General features: G+C 52.6%; 1 protein-coding gene across 4 annotated transcripts in view; it reads left to right on the top strand.

The window, feature by feature from the left end:
• Positions 1 to 2038: 2038 nt before the first annotated feature.
• Positions 2039 to 16344, top strand: part of HPD (4-hydroxyphenylpyruvate dioxygenase) — a 22449-nt gene continuing 8143 nt past the window's right edge. The window contains exons 1-11 of one of the 4 annotated variants that reach the window (XM_015153010.3): positions 2039 to 2260; positions 2368 to 2394; positions 3253 to 3315; positions 3640 to 3744; positions 4460 to 4502; positions 4676 to 4758; positions 6226 to 6315; positions 12125 to 12228; positions 12837 to 12914; positions 15318 to 15480; positions 15599 to 15670. In XM_015153010.3, the coding sequence (XP_015008496.1) occupies positions 2258 to 2260; positions 2368 to 2394; positions 3253 to 3315; positions 3640 to 3744; positions 4460 to 4502; positions 4676 to 4758; positions 6226 to 6315; positions 12125 to 12228; positions 12837 to 12914; positions 15318 to 15480; positions 15599 to 15670 (831 nt within the window). In that variant the 5' untranslated portion in view covers positions 2039 to 2257. Of the gene's footprint in view, positions 2286 to 2367; positions 2395 to 3252; positions 3316 to 3639; positions 3794 to 4459; positions 4503 to 4675; positions 4759 to 6225; positions 6316 to 12124; positions 12229 to 12836; positions 12915 to 15317; positions 15481 to 15598; positions 15671 to 16344 lie in introns of all 4 variants that reach the window. The other 3 variants (XM_077955553.1, XM_077955555.1, XM_077955554.1) reach the window with 3 other exon arrangements.

The following is a 16344-nucleotide window of genomic DNA, read 5'->3' as shown; positions in this document are numbered from 1 at the left end:
CGGGGTTTCACCATATTGGCCGGGCTGGTCTTGGACACCTAATCTCAAGTGATCCTACTGCCTTGGCCTCCCAAAGTGCTGGGATTACAGGTGTGAGCCACTGGGCCCTGCCTTATTTATTTTTGATACAAGTTCTCACCCTGTTCCCCAGGCTGGAGTGCAGTGGCATGATCATAGCTCACTGCAGCCTTGAACTCCTGGACTCAAGTGATCCTCCCACCTCAGCCTCCTGAGTGGCTGGGGGCTACAGGTGCTCACCACCAGGCCCGGCTCGGTGAATGCTTTTCTGCACACTAGGATATTGTCAGGGACGGGTCCTATGAACCCATCTGATCAGTGAGCTTCTTGAGCAAGGCCTCTGGAATCCACCTCTGCATGGTTGGGCATAAAGAACAGAGACAGTCACACCTTGTCACCGAGCCCAGCTCGAACAGGGAGCATCGGGGAGGGGACTCCAGATACCAGGCTCTGCAGGCTCCCCTCCTTGCTCTCTGCCCACACATGGGAATGGCATCTAGGGGTGCACCCAGCATGGGACTGAGACCCACAGTGTTGGGGACAGAGTTCCTACCTCTGCCCCGCTGAGCCAGATGCCTACCAGCCTTTGCACCCCACTACTGTTGATGACACATTTCCTTGAGTCAGTAAACATTGGCCTTTGTGCTTAGGATATAAGCCAGGGCAGGGTCCAGGAGTGGGGGTTGGAGCTGGCCACAGCAATCAAAGGGACAAGATGTTCCTGCTGACCTGGAGGGGGTAGGCGGGCTACACAGAGCTCTTCTCCTCCATGGGAACCTTCTGGGCCTGTGAGCTCCACCCTGGGCCACCTCCACTCAAGTTTTTCCAGTTGGAAATGTATTTATTTATTATTACTACTATTTGAGATGGAGTCTCCCTCTGTCACCCAGGCTGGAGGGCAGTGGGGTGATCCCCACTCACTGCAATCTCTGCCTCCTGGGTTCAAGTGATCCTCCTGCCTCAGCCCCCTGAGTAGCTGGGACTACAGATGTGCACCACCACGTCCAGCTAATTTTTGTATTTTTAGTAGAGATGAGGTTTTACCATGTTGCCAGGCTAGTCTCAAACTCCTGGCCTCAAGTGATCCTCCCGCCTTGGCCTCCCAAAGTGCTGGGATTACAGGCGTGAGCCACCGTGCCTGGCCCCAATTGGAAATTTAGACTCAAGGAGCTGAGGTGGACACTGGGGGCCCACTGGGCAGGCCCAGGACAGGCAGAATAAGGAGATGGGAACACCTCGCCTGCCTTCTGAATGGCCCAGAAAATAGAGAAAAGGAGGGAGAAGTGCTCTGCACTGGTGCAATGAGATCCAACTTCAGAATCAAATAGGCCAGAGTTTGGGGCTCTGCTCTTACCAGTTCCATGACCTAGGAGACATGTGTTCACCTCTCCAGGCCTCAGTTTCCCCATCTGATGGGGATATCAATATCTCCCATTTGTATAGAGGGCAATCTAGCAATTTAAAATGTGGGTGCTGGCATTAGAATAGCCTGGTTCACGGTCCAGTTCTTCCCTGCCGTTTGCTAACCACATGGCCTAGGAATGTTCTCAGCTGTCCGGATGAATTATAACCAACACTGAGAGAGAGTGTCCTGTGTGCCAGGTCCTATTCCAAAGAGCATGCTTATCTCCTTTAATCCCCACCACACTATTCTTGCTCCTGTTTTACAAATGAGGCTGGGAGGGATATGGTGATTTTCCCAAGTCACACCATATGTAGCAGAGCCAGGATGCAAACCTTCTCCTACCGTGCCTCTAACAGCTATGGAATACAGCACTTTCATCCTGAATAGAAACCACATACTTGCTTTGCAAACAGGACTTCGGGGCCAGTCTCCAAATTCCCCCTCAAATTTCCTCTAGGCAAGAGTTCTGGAGCCACCACTGCACTCCAGCCGACCTTGGCTTCTGAGCTTTGGATTCTGGGCGGTAATGGTCACGGTCCCAGTATCCTGGAAAAGCTTGCCCTTGGCTTCTGGCCCTGACTCTGCCTCCCACTGACTAGTGGACGTCACTCCCCCTTTCTGGGCCTGGCAACACCATCCTGTTCAATGAGGCTGCGGCTGGATCAGAGGCCCCCAGGCCCGGAACCTTCCAGGGCTGGGTTCAGCTCCCTACCCCATCCCCCAGGTATGCCAGGAGGCCTGGGCGGGACCTGCTTGGGGTTAAATACTCCAGCCCAGCACTCCCCAGGCCGCTAGTCCCAGTCTTCGCAGCAGGAAGTTTGACTAAGATCAATCATGGTAAGTGCCATGACTATCTCCCCTTGTGTGGGACATCTTCAGTAACACTTCCAGAAGCACCTTGTGTTGGAGCCTACAAGTCTCACTGTCCTTCTCTTTCTCCTTAGACGACTTACAGTGACAAAGGGGCAAAGGTAAGCAGGGGAAATGTGGGAAATGTAGGGGCCGGGGTCTAGAAGGGGGTTGGAGTGCAGGGAGACTGGGGTTTTATCAGCAGAAGAGGAAGGACTGGAGTGGATATGTGACATGCATGACTGCACACTCAGCTTTACCCCTGGGGCTCCCCCAGACTAAGCTGGACTCAACCTCACCCTCCTAACAAACTTGTATCCTGGCCAGGCATGGTGGCTCACGCCTGTAATCCCAGTGCTTTGGGAGGCCAAGGCAGGCGAATACTTGAGGTCAGGAGTTCGAGACCAGCCTGGTCAACATGAGGAAACCCCTGTCTCTACTAAAAATACAATAATATAGCCGGGCGTGGTAGTGCAACCCTGTAATCCCAGCTACTCGGGAGACTGAGGTGGGGGGATCACTTGAACCTGAGGATCGCTTGAACCCAGGAGGCGGAGGTTGCAGTGAGCCGAGATTGCACCACGGCACTCCAGTCCAGCCTGGGCAACAGAGCAAAACTTCATCTCAAAAACAAAAACAAAACTTATACCCCTTCTTAAATGACTGCCAGTCTCTTAATCCCATTTGGAAGTTCTTTCTAAGGTCTAACTTAAATCCATATTGCTGCAACATAAGGCTATTTCCCTGTGTGAAACCGTGGCAGGCTTCCTGAGGGGGCTTCCCCATCCAAGACACCCAGGAGCTCAACTTCCACATGAAAAACCTCTTTTGAGGCTTGGCAAGGCTCATTGAGGTTCCACTGCTCCTGAGTTCTGTGGTTGAGGCTGGGATAAGGAGGGTGGCTAGGGGACATTACTCTACCCGCACTTTTCTAGACTCACTTTCAGGGACTCAACCTCACCTCTTCTCTCCTTTTGCAGCCTGAGAGAGGCCGATTCCTCCACTTCCACTCTGTGACCTTCTGGGTTGGCAACGCCAAGCAGGTAGAAGCCGGGGCAAGGTACTGGAGTGAGCAGAGAGGAGGGCAGAGGGCCACCTGACAAGGGCAGGCCTCCAGCAGGTCTGTGATTGGCCCTTGGGAGGGAGGATCAGGCCAGGGGTGGGCCAGATGCTCTGAATCCTAATTACACCAGCTCGAAAGTTATCTGTCAGCAAAATGTGCAGGCAGCAGTCTTTCTTCCCAGGAGGGTCTCTGCACCTGAGGCAATAGGGCCGGCAGGCTGAGGGGGGGCCAGGGGCTCTCTTCCGGAAGTCCCCCAGGCTGGCCCCTTGACCCTCATGAACCCTGCTGCAACCCTGTGATTCAGGCCGCATCATTCTACTGCAGCAAGATGGGCTTTGAACCTCTAGCCTACAGGGGCCTGGAGACCGGCTCCCGGGAGGTGGTCAGCCATGTAATCAAACAAGGGAAGGTGAGTTGCCACCCCCAGGACAGCCCCCAACCCCTGCCTGGCCAACATGGTGAAACCCCATCTCTACTAAAAATACAAAAATTAGCTGGGCACGATGGTGGCCGCCTGTAATCCCAGCTACTCGGGAGGCTGAGGCAGGCAAATCGCTTGAACCCGGGAGGCAGAGCTTACAGTGAGCCAACATCGTGCCACTGCACTCCAGCCTGGGCGACAGAGCGAGACTCCATCTCAAAAACAAAACCAATACCAAAAACAAACAAACAAAAAACCCCAACAACAGCAGCAAAAAACATATAATTCAGCTCCCACCGACCCCCCTGCTGGCACCTTTGTACAGCCATGCAACAGGGTCCCTCCTAGTTTCATTTCCTCCTCAGCCTGGCCCAACACTGACCCCACAGGTGCTCAGAAAACCTGGGCTATCAGAGGAGGAATTTTAAGTAGTGCCTTGACTGATGGGGTCCCTGGAGTTCTCTCCCCAAGAGAGACCTGACCTGGCAGCTCCTCTGAGGATCCAGAGGGGGTCTGGCATGGCTGCAAGCCCCATCCCTCAGGACCAGTGTGGGAAACTAAGGCAGAGAAGGAGCTAGAACCCAGGTCCAGGAGTCCTTTTGCTCCATCAGGGGTGTCTTGGGTCAGCAGGGAGGGGCTGATGGGTGCACCTCCCCATGCCCCCCTTAACCACTAGCCACAACCCCTTCTCCTTGTGTTTTAGATTGTGTTTGTCCTCTCCTCAGCACTCAACCCCTGGAACAAAGGTGAGTGAGGTGCCCGGGGAGGGTGGACTTGTGGCTCTGTGGGTGGGGTCCGGGTTTGGGGAGGGTAGATGCATGGCTCCATGGGTGGGCTCTGGGTTCAGGGCCTGGATGGAGACTGAAAGCCAGGTGAGGGGACCTAGACTCCAGTGCCATCCCCTCCCTGCCGGCCATAGAGATGGGGGATCACCTGGTGAAACACGGCGATGGAGTGAAGGACATCGCGTTTGAGGTGGAAGATTGTGACTACATCGTGCAGGTGAGAATGCACCTGGACACACTGGGAGACGAAGGCCTCCGTCTGCCATGGGGACCCCATTGGTCAGGGCTGGAAGGACACTGCTGCATCACAGTGACAAGCCCAGATGCTAGTGTGACACACACCTGGGCTCGGGGGGTGCCCTGTCCTCTCCTGTGTGTCCTCACTTTCTCTGAGCCTCAGTTTCCACAGCTGCCAGATGGGGCTAACCACAGCTGGGTTGTCAAAGGAGGAAATTCGATCAGAATCACCATTTCCTTTTTTTTTTTTTTTTTTTTTTTTTTTTTTTTTTTTTAATGAGACGGGGTTTTGCTCTTGTTGCCCAGGCTGGAGTGCAATGGCATGATCTTGGTTTACCACAACCTCCACCTCCCGGATTCAAGCAATTCTCCTGCCTCAGCCTCCTGAGTAGCTAGGATTACAGGCATGTGCCACCACGCCCAGCTAATTATGTATTTTTAGTAGAGACAGGATTTCTCCATGTTGGTCAGGCTGGTCATTTCCTTTTTTTTTCTTTTTTCTTTTTCTTTTTCTTTTTCTTTTTTTGCGTCAGTATCTTGCTCTGTCACCCAGGCCGGAGAGCAGTGGTGCGATCTTGGCTCACTGCAACCTCCACCTCCTGGATTCAAGTGATTTTCCTGCCTCAGCCTCCCCAGTAGCTGGGATTACAGGCGCACGCCTCCACGCCCAGCTAATTTTTGTATTTTTAGTAGAGATGGAGTTTCGCCATATTGGCCAGGCTGGTATTGAACTCCTGACCTCAAGTGATCTGCCCACCTTGGCCTCCTAAAGTGCTAGGATTACAGGCGTGAGCCATTTTGCCTGACCTCAGAATTACCATTTCTTGAGCACAACTCTAAACCAAACACTGTACCCAAGAGGCAGCCTAGAGATTCAGAGTGTGCATTCCAGAGCCAGGCTGTCCAGGTCTGAATCTTAGCTGTGTGACTTCAGGCAAGTGACTTAATGTCTCTGTGCTTCAACGTCCTCACCTAGAGAATGGAGATGATAATACTACTTTTTCATAACGTTGCTTCGAGGATGAACAAGGTTAGAATCTGGAACAGAGCCTGGTGCATGATATAAGCACTGTCAGGCAGTACAGTTTTGCTAAATAAATGCATGAATCATCTTATTCTCATCCAACCATTCTTTTACAGATGGTGAAACTGAGGACTAGAGAGGGGGAATGATCACAGGGGGAGTTAGCAGAGGCAGGACAGACACCCATCCTTACCTAGTTTGTCTCCCATAGCCCCAACTCTGGGCCTGGGCCTCAGTTTCCCTTCTTGCCAAACGAGCATGAGTATTGGGGGTAATGAGTGAAGCTGCCTGGGGTTCCTACCTGGGGCTGGAGAAACTGGAGGGGCCTGCAGGACCACACAGAGGCCTCCTGGCAGGAGCAGCAGGCGAGGGTTCTGGAAGTCTCCGGCCCTCACCACTTCCCCAATCCCATCTTCTCTGCAGAAAGCACGGGAACAGGGCGCCAAAATCGTGCGGGAGCCCTGGGTAGAGCAAGACAAGTTCGGGAAGGTGAAGTTTGCTGTGCTGCAGACGGTGAGTTGCCTTTGGTGGCCCCACCCCTCCTGCTGTCGGCACCACTGAGATGCCAGGAGCCCCGCAGCTGACTCCATCAAACCATCCCACCCATGGGCCTCGGAGCACAGACATTGTCCCTCAAGTCTGTCCCGCATAATGCCTGGCCCAGTGTACAGGGGCTGTAGGAGCCACCAGCCACTCCTCCCAGGCTTCCCTTCCTCCCAGGGTGGGAGGATGACAGCAAGGGGGTGAAGGCAGGGGCTCTGAAGAAGGGAGAAGGATGGGGTCTGAGGACATGAGATCCCACACGAGCTGTGTGACGTTGGGCATATTACTGTACCTCTCTATGACTCTGTTTAAATGAGCAAGGACTGGAACTGGAACGCTTATGTGATCTGGGACATGCGCTCAACTTTCCTGTGCCTCCACAGGATCTTTTTTTGTTTTCCTCAAAATTTTTTTTTTTTTTTTTTTTTAAAGTTGGAGCCTCGCTCTGTCACCCAGGCTGGAGTGCAGTGGTGTGATCTCGGCTCACTGCAACTTCCGCCTCCCAGGTTCAAGCGATTCTCCTGCCTCAGTCTCCCGACTAGCTGGGACCACAGGTGCCCGCCACCACGCCCGGCTAATTTTTTCTTTTTTGTATTTTTAGTAGAGACGGGGTTTCACCGTGTTAGCCAGGATGGTCTCAATCTCCTGACCTGGTGATCCGCCTGCCTCAGCCTCCCAAAGTGCTGGGATTACAGGCATGAACCACTGTGCCCGGCCTTTTATTTTTCTTTTTTCAGATGGAGTCTCACTCTGTTGCCCAGGCTGGAGTGCAGTCGCGTGATCTCAGCTCACTGCACTGCCCTCTGCCTCCTGGGCTCAAGTGATTCTCCTGTCTCAGCCTCCCGGGGATTACAGGCGTCTGCCACCACACCAGGCTAATTTTTGTGTTTTTAGTAAACACAGGGTTTCGCCATGTTGTCCAGACTGGTCTCAAACTCTTGACTTCAAGTGATCCTCCTGCCTCAGCCTCCCAAAGTGCTGGGATTACAGGCATGAGCCACCGTGCCCGGCTGTTTTCTTTGATTTCTTTTTTTTTTTTTGAGACGGAGTCTCACTCTGTCGGGAGTGCAGTGTCACGATCTTGGCTCACTGCAAGCACCCACTGCCCTCAGGGTTCACGCCATTCTCCTGCATCTGCCTCCCGAGCAGCTGGGACTACAGGCACCTGCCACCATGCCCGGCTAATTTTTTGTATTTTTAGTAGAGGTTTCACCGTTTTGGCCAGGATGGTCTCAATCTCCTGACCTCATGATCCACCCACCTTGGTCTCCCAAAGTGCTGGGATTATAGGTGTGAGCCACCGTGCCCGGCCTCTTCAACTTTTATTATAGGTTCTGGGGTACATGTGCTGGATGTTCAGGTTTGTTACATAGGTAAACATGTGCATGGTGGTTTGCTACACAGATCATCCCATCACCTGGGTATTAAGCCCAGCATCCATTAGCTACTCTTCTTGGTGTGCTCCCTCCCCGACCTCCCGCCTCTGACAGTGTCTGTTGTTCCCGTGATGTGTCCATGTTTTCTCATTGCTTAGCTCCCACTTCTAAGTGAGAACATGCAGTGTTTGGTTTTCTGTTCCTGTGTTAGTTTGCTGAGGATAACGGTTTCCAGCTCCACCCATGTCCCTGCAAAGGACATGATCTCGTTCCTTTTCATGGCTGCAAACCTCAGTATCTTCAGCTATGACTCCTCATAGGGTCATCGTAAGGATCCAAGGAGCCACCGTGCCAAGGTGTTTTCTTCAATTTTTTTCTTTTTTTGGGGTGCAGTGGCTCACGCCCATAATCCCAGCACTGTAGAAGGCTGAGGTGGGCGAATCTCTTTTTTTTTTTTTTTTTTTTTTTTTTGAGACGGAGTCTCGCTCTGTCACCCGGGCTGGAGTGCAGTGGCCGGATCTCAGCTCACTGCAAGCTCCACCTCCCAGGTTTACGCCATTCTCCTGCCTCAGCCTCCCGAGTAGCTGGGACTACAGGCGCCCGCCAACTCACCCGGCTAGTTTTTTTTTTTTTTTTTTTTTTTTTTTTGAGACAGAGTCTCACGCTGTTGCCCAGGCTGGAGTGCAGTGGCGCGATCTCGGCTCACTGCAAGCTCCGCCTCCCGGGTTCCCGCCATTCTCCTGCCTCAGCCTCCTGAGTAGCTGGGACTACAGGCGCCCGCCACCGCGCCCGGCTAATTTTTTGTATTTTTAGTAGAGACGGGGTTTCACTGTGGTCTCGATCTCCTGACCTTGTGATCCGCCCGCCTCGGCCTCCCAAAGTGCTGGGATTACAGGCTTGAGCCACCGCGCCCGGCCAGTTTTTTGTATTTTTTAGTAGAGACGGGGTTTCACTGTGTTAGCCAGGATGGTCTCGATCTCCTGACCTCGTGATCCACCCGTCTCGGCCTCCCAAAGTGCTGGGATTACAGGCTTGAGCCACCGCGCCCGGCCGCAGGGCGAATCTCTTGAGGTCGGGAGTTAGCCTGGCCAACATGGTGAAACCCCACCTCTACTAAAAAAAAAAATACAAAAATTAGCCAGCCGTGGTGGTGTGCACCTGTAGTCCCAGCCACTTGGGAGGCTGAGGTGGGAGAATCGCTTGAACCCAGGAGGCAGAGGTTGCAGTGAGCCGAGATTGCACTGCTGCACTCCAGCCTGGGTGACAGAATAACACTCTGTCTCAAAAAAAAAAAAAAAAAAAAAAAAAAAAAGGATCCAATGAGGTCGTTTGTGTATAGCACCTAGAACAGTGCCTAGCACGTTAGACACTCAGCAAAGGCGACCAATTCTGTTTAGCACCTGTGTTTCCTTTTTTTTTGAGACGGAGTCTCACTCTGTCGCCCAGGCTGGAGTGCAGTGGTGCGATCTCGGCTCACTGCAAGCTCCACCTCCCGGGTGCAGGCCATTCTCCTGCTTCAGCCTCCCAAGCCGCTGAGACTACAGGCGCCCGCCACCATGCCCGGATAATTTTTGTATTTGTAGTAGAGACAGGGTTTCACCATGTTGGCCAGGATGGTCTCGATCTCCGGACCTCGTGATCTGCCTGCCTCGGCCTCCCAAAGTGCTGGGATTATAGGCGTGAGCCACCACGCCTGGCCAGCACCTGTGTTACTGTAATACAGAGACAATTGTAGCTCTTACCTCCTCCAGATTAAATTCAACATAAAGGGCTAGGCACAGTGGCTCACACCTATAATCCCAGCAGTTTGGGAGACTGAGGCAGGAGGATCACTTGAGGCCAGGAGTTCGAGACCAGCCTGGGCAAGATAGGGAGACCCTATCTCTACAAAAATTAAAAATACAAATAAAAAATAAATAGGCCAGGTGCAGTGGCTCACACCTGTAATCTCAGCAATTTGGGAGGCCAAGGCAGGAGCACTGCTTGAGCCCAGGAATTTGAAACCAGCCTGGACAACAAAGTGAGACCCCATCTCTACAAAAAATTAAAAATTGGCCAGGCATGATGGAGCATGCCTGTGGTCCCAGCTACATGGGAGGCTGAGGTGGGAGGATTGCTTGAGTCCAGGAGATGCAGGCTACAGTGAGCCATGATCACACCACTGCACTCCAGCCTGGTTGACAGTGAGACTCTGTCTCAAAAATAAATAAATAAATAAATTTTTTTTTTTTTTTTTTTTTTTTTTTTTTGACGCGGAGTCTTGCTCTGTGCCCCAGGCTGGAGTGCAGTGGCGCGATCTCGGCTCACTGCAAGCTCCGCTCCCCCGGGTTCACGCCATTCTCCTGCCTCAGCCTCCCGAGTAGCTGGGACTACAGGCGCCCGCCACCGCGCCCGGCTAATTTTCTTGTATTTTTAGTAGAGACGGGGTTTCACCGTGTTAGCCAGGATGGTCTCGATCTCCTGACCTCATGATCCGCCCGTCTCGGCCTCCCAAAGTGCTGGGATTACAGGCTTGAGCCACCGCGCCCGGCCAATAAATTTTTTTAAAGTTAAAAATAAAATTAAACATAAAAATGGTTAAAGTATGCCTGTAATCCCAGCACTTTGTGAGGCTGAGGCAGGTGGATCACCTGAGGTCAGGAGTTTGAGACCAGCCTGGCCAATGTGTCAAAACCCTGTCTCTACTAAATATACAAAAATTAGCTGGGCATGGCAGGTGCCTGTAATCCCAGCTACTTGAGAGGCTGAGGCAGAAGAATCACTTGAAGCCGGGAGACAGAGGTTGCGGTGAGCCAAGGTTGTGCCACTGTACTCCAGCCTGGGCGACAGAGCAAGACTCCGTCTCAAATAAATAAATAAAAATAAATAAAAATAAAAAAGTTTAAAAAATTAAACATAAAAATGGTTAGAGTGTGCCTGTAATCCCAGCACTTTGGGAGGCCAAGGTGAGTGGATCACTTGAGGTCAGGAGCTCAAGAACAGCCTGGCCAACATGATAAAACCCCATCTCTAGTAAAACAACACTAAAAGTAGCCAGGTGTGGGGCTGGGCGCAGTGGCTCACGCCTGTAATCCCAGCACTTTGGGAGGCCGACATGGGCGGATCACCTGAGGTTGGGAGTTCGAGACCAGCCTGACCAACATGGAGAAACCCCGTCTCTACTAAAAATACAAAGTTAGCTGGACGTGGTGGCACATGCCTGTAATCCCAGCTACTTGGGAGGCTGAGGCAGAAGAATCACTTGAACCCGGGAGGCGGAGGTTGCGGTGAACCAAGATCGCACCATTGCACTCTAGCCTGGGCAACAAGAGCAGAACTCTGTCTAAAAAAAAAAATTAGCCGGGTGTGGTGGCACACGCTTGTAGTCCCAGCTATTTGGGAGGCTGAGGCAGGAGAATCTCTTGAACCCAGGAGGAGGAGGCTGCAGTGAGCCAAGATCATGCCACTGCACTCCAGCCTGTGCAACAAGCAAGACTCCGTCTCAAAAAAAAAGCCTGGGTGCAGTGGCTCACGCCTGTAATCCCAGCACTTCGGGAGGCTGAGGTGGGCCCGGCATGGTGGTGCACGCCTATAATCCCAGCTACTCAGGAGGCTGAGGCAGGAGCATCACTTGAACCTGGGAGATGGAGGTTGCAGTGAGCTGAGATCATGCCAAGGCACTCCAGCCTGAGTGACAGAGAGAGACTCTGCCTTAAAAAAAAAAAAAAAAAAAAAAAAAAGGTGGCTAAAGTGACTGACAGAGCTCTTCAGTATAATATTTTTGTTTTTTTGTTTTTCGAGACAGAGTCTCACTCTGTCGCCCAGGCTGAAGTGCAGTGGCATGATCTCCGCTCACTGCAAGCTCCGCCTCCCGGGTTTACGCCATTCTCCTGTCTCAGCCTCCTAACTGGGACTACAGGCACCCGCCACCACGCCCGGCTAATTTTTTGTATTTTTAGTAGAGATGGGGTTTCATCGTGTTTACCAGGATGGTCTCGATCTCCTGACCTCGTGATCCACCCGCCTCCACCTCCCAAAGTGCTGGGATTACAGGCGTGAGCCACCGCGCCCGGCCACTCTTCAGTATAATTTAATCCAGTGCCCTCCTGCGTTCTTCATCTAGTTGACCTACTGAAATAAATGAAGTAGGTGCTTCATTGAGCACCTCCCCTGTGCCAGGCACTGAGCTTGGTGCTGGGTACACCACGATGAGCAAAACAGTGTCCCTGCCCTCACAGAAACTCTCAAACAAGTGATAGATTGCAGTTTGTTTCAGAAAGGAGAAGTGACTTGCCCAAGATCATGCATCTGGTTAGGGTCAGATACGGGTTGGAACCCAGGGCTACGTTAGCGCTATGAAATGTGCTCTGTCCTCGGCGGGGATGGGTGCCCAGGGGCCGAGCCAGGCTGTTTTCCACCCGTAGTATGGGGACACCACACACACCCTGGTGGAGAAGATGAACTACACCGGCCAATTCTTGCCTGGATATGAGGCCCCAGTGTTCATGGACCCCCTACTTCCTAAACTGTGAGTGTCTCTCAGGGCAGAGGTGGGTGGAAAGCCCTGAGGTGCTGTGAAAAGTAATGCCCCTTCCTCCATGTCCACTGTGCATGTGTGTTGGGGCAGAATGGAGTCCACTAGGAAATTCCTGGAAGTCCTTGGGGGTGCTTGAAGAGGTGGCATAGAGGCTGAGACCATGGCCTCTGCAACCAAACTTCCCGGGTTCAAATCCCAACTCTGTTACTTCACAGCCATTTTGCCCTGGGCAAGTCGCTTCATCTCTCTAGACCTCAGTTTCTTCATCTGTAAAATGGGGACCGTAATAGTATACGAGTTGACAAAATAAAATGTCCAGCCCATAGTAAATGCTACATAAGTGTGAGGCTGGGCGCGGTGGCTCACACGTGTAATCCCAGCACTTTGGGAGTCTGAAGCAGGAGGTTCACTTGAGCTCCAGAGTTTTAGACCAACCTGGGCAACGAAAGAATCTGTCTTTGTGTAGAGACTCCATCTCTACCAAAAAATAAAACTCCGAAAACAGAAGTGTGAGCTATTATTATTATTGAGGGGTCATGGAGAAGGGAGCAATCTGGGGGGTAGCCACCCTTCTCACCCCCATTTTCTTCCTTTCCCAGGCCCAAATGCAGTCTCGAGATTATCGACCACATTGTGGGAAACCAGCCTGATCAGGAGATGGTGTCCGCCTCCGAATGGTGAGACCCTGGCCCTCTCCCTCTGCGTGAAGATGACGGGTCCCCATGGTGGACTGGCCTACTCCCTGGTCCTTGCAGTAAAGTGGAAAATACAACTGGGTGCAGTGGCTCACAACTGTAACCCCAGCATTCTAGGAAGCCGAGGTGGGAGGAGCACTTGAGGTCGGGAGTTCAACACCAGCCTGACCAATATGGAGAAACTCTGTCTCTACTAAAAATACAAAAACTCGGTGGGCGAGGTGGCGGGCGCCTGTAATTCCAGTTACTCAAGAGGCTGAGGCAGGAGAATCGCTTGAACCCTGGAGGTGGAAGTTGGGCAACAGAGCAAGACTCCACCCTGGGCAACAGAGAAAGACTGTGTCTCCAAAAAATAAATGAATAAAATAAAATAGACTGGGCACAGTGGCTCACGCCTGTAATCCCAGCACTTTGGGAGGCCGAGGCGGGTGGATCACCTGAGGTCAGGAGTTCAAGACCAGCCTGACCAACATGGTGAAACCCCATCTCTACTAAAAATACAAAAATTAGCTGGATGTGGTGGTGTGTGCCTGTAGTCCCAGCTACTTGGGAAGCTGAGACAGGAGAATTGCTTGAACCAGGGAGGTGGAGGTTGCAGTGAGCTGGATTACACCACTGCACTCCAGCCTGGGTGAGAGAGCGAGACTTTATCTAAACATAAATAATAATACTAATAATAAAATAAAGTAAAATAAAATGGAAGTGGAAAATACAGCACAAAATGATGGGAGTTAGCCTGAGGCCACTGATGCATTTGTTCACTATGAAACTGTCAACATGGAGACCAGTGGACTTGAGGCCCAAAGCAACCCACAGGCCCTCCCTGAGGAACCCTGGGGGCATCACAGTCCATGGCAGCTTGGAGGAAGACTGCCACAACCCAGAGGAAAAAGCAAGGGCCTTTTTCTCTTTTTTTTTTTTTGAGATGGAGTCTCGCTGTGTCGCCCAGGCTGGGGTGCAGTGGTGCGATCTCGGCTCACTGCAAGCTCCGCCTCCTGGGTTCACGCCATTCTCCTGCCTCAGCCTCCCAAGTAGCTGGGACTACAGGCGCCCACTACCACGCCCGGCTAGTTTTTTGTATTTTTAGTAGAGACGGGGTTTCACCATGTTAGCCAGGGATGGTCTCGATCTCCTGACCTTGTGATCCACCCGCCTCGGCCTCCCAAAGTGCTGGGATTACAGGCGTGAGCCACCGCGCCCGGCCTGCAAGGGCCTTTTTCTCAAAACACTGTACTTCCATCTGTGGGAGCCTTGCCATCCTGTATGTATTTCGTTCCAAGACACTTCCACTTGAAGGAAAAGTATCATCATAAGGGCACAAATCTAGGCTGGGCGTGGTGGCCCATATTTGGAATCATAGCACTTTGGAGGCCCAGGCAGGTGGATGGCTTGAACCCAGGAGTTCAACACTAGCCTGGGCAACATAGTGAGACTCCATCTCTACAAAAAATATGGCTGGGCACAGTGGCTCATGCCTGTAATCCCCGCACTTTGTGAGGCTGAGGCAGGTGGATCACCTGAGGTTAGGAGTTCGAGAGCAGCCTGACCAACACAGTGAAACCCTGTCTCTGCTAAATACAAAGAATTAGTTGGGCATGGTGGTGCATGCCTGTAATCCCAGCTACTTGGGAGGCTGAGGCAGGAGAATCGCTTGGAACCAGGAGGTGGCAGTTGCAGCGAGCCAAGATTGCATCACTGCATTCCAGCCTGGGTGACAAGAGCGAAACTCTGTCTCAAAAAATAAAAAAAAAAAAAAACCCGGCGGCTGGGTGCGGTGGCTCAAGCCTGTAATCCCAGCACTTTGGGAGGCCGAGACGGGCGGATCACGAGGTCAGGAGATCGAGACCATCCTGGCTAACACGGTGAAACCCCGTCTCCATTAAGAAATACAAAAAACTAGCCGGGCGAGGTGGCGGGCGCCTGTAGTCCCAGCTACTCAGGAGGCTGAGGCCGGAGAATGGCGTGAACCCGGGAGGCGGAGCTTGCAGTGAGCTGAGATCCAGCCACTGCACTCCGGCCTGGGCGACAGAGCGAGACGCCGTCTCAAAAAAAAAAAAAAAAAAAACCCCAAAAATTATCCAGGTGTGGTGGCACACGCCTGTAGTCCCAGCTACTTGGGAAGCTGAGGTGGGAGGAGGAATTGAGCCTGGAGGTTGAGGCTGTAGTGAGCCGAGATTACACCACTGCACTCCAGCCTGGGCAACAGAGTGAGACTTTGTCTCGAGCAACAACAACAGAAAGATCTAAATCTCTGATGGGTATGGTGGCAATGGCATCTCCTTTCTGGAGCCTGCTCAGGGACAGATTCTGGAAGGTGGAAACGGGGTGATGGAGGCCGTCCCTGGAGGCGCTCAGAGCAGATGTGTCCCACCGCCCACCCTACAGGTACCTGAAAAACCTGCAGTTCCACCGCTTCTGGTCTGTGGATGACACGCAGGTGCACACAGAATATAGCTCTCTGCGATCCATTGTGGTGGCCAACTATGAAGAGTCCATCAAGATGCCCATCAATGAGCCAGCGCCTGGCAAGAAGAAGTCCCAGATCCAGGTGAGGCTGCCCCTGGCTGGGGGAAAGGGGAGCAGGGAAGAGGTCTGGGGGCTCTTGCAGGGTCAGGGATGTGGGTGACGGGGCAAATGACAGTGGTCTCCTTGTTTCCCTCCCCCAGGAATATGTGGACTACAACGGGGGCGCTGGGGTCCAGCACATCGCCCTCAACACCCAAGACATCATCACAGCGGTTAGAACCCCCTTCCCCGTCCAAATTCCTCTCTCATTAAGAGCCAGGGACGGTCTCTGCAAAATCAAGAGAGGAGTGGCGGCAGTCCTGGGCCCACTTCTCTGGGCTGGGAGACTGACAGACACCCTCACTGCTTCCTGCAACTCATGGGCAGGCACAGCCCCACCCACCCCAGAGAGTTCAGTCTCCACAGAACCCCTGGGCTTTGGAAGTGGCAGGTGCCAGGGTATCAGGAAGCCTGGGTGATGGTCCCAGTTCTGCCAGTGGCTTGCTCTTTGTCTCTGGGAGAGTCAGTGCTGTCTATGGACTTTAGTTGCCTTACCTTAAAAATGAGGAAATCAGGGCCGGGCACAGTGGCTCATGCCTGTAATCCCAGCACTTTGGGAGGCCAAGGCAGGGGGATCACCTGAGGTCAGGAGTTTGGACCAGCCTGGCCAACATGGTGAAACCCCGTCTCTACTAAAAATATAAAAATTATGTGGGCGTGGTGGCAGGCGCCTGTAATCTTAGCTTCTCGGGAGGCTGAGGCAGGAGAATCGCTTGAACTTGGGAGGTAGAGGTTGCAGTGAGCCAAGGTTGCACCACTGCACCCCAGCCTGGGTGACAAGAGTGACACTCCACTTCAGAAAGAAAAATAATAATAAATAAAGGAAATTAGGAGCGGGCACAGTGGC

This window comes from Macaca mulatta, chromosome 11 (genome assembly GCF_049350105.2).
Source record: "Macaca mulatta isolate MMU2019108-1 chromosome 11, T2T-MMU8v2.0, whole genome shotgun sequence".
Taxonomy (NCBI): Eukaryota; Metazoa; Chordata; class Mammalia; order Primates; family Cercopithecidae; genus Macaca; species Macaca mulatta.
This window is presented reverse-complemented; position numbering and strand designations above follow the sequence as displayed.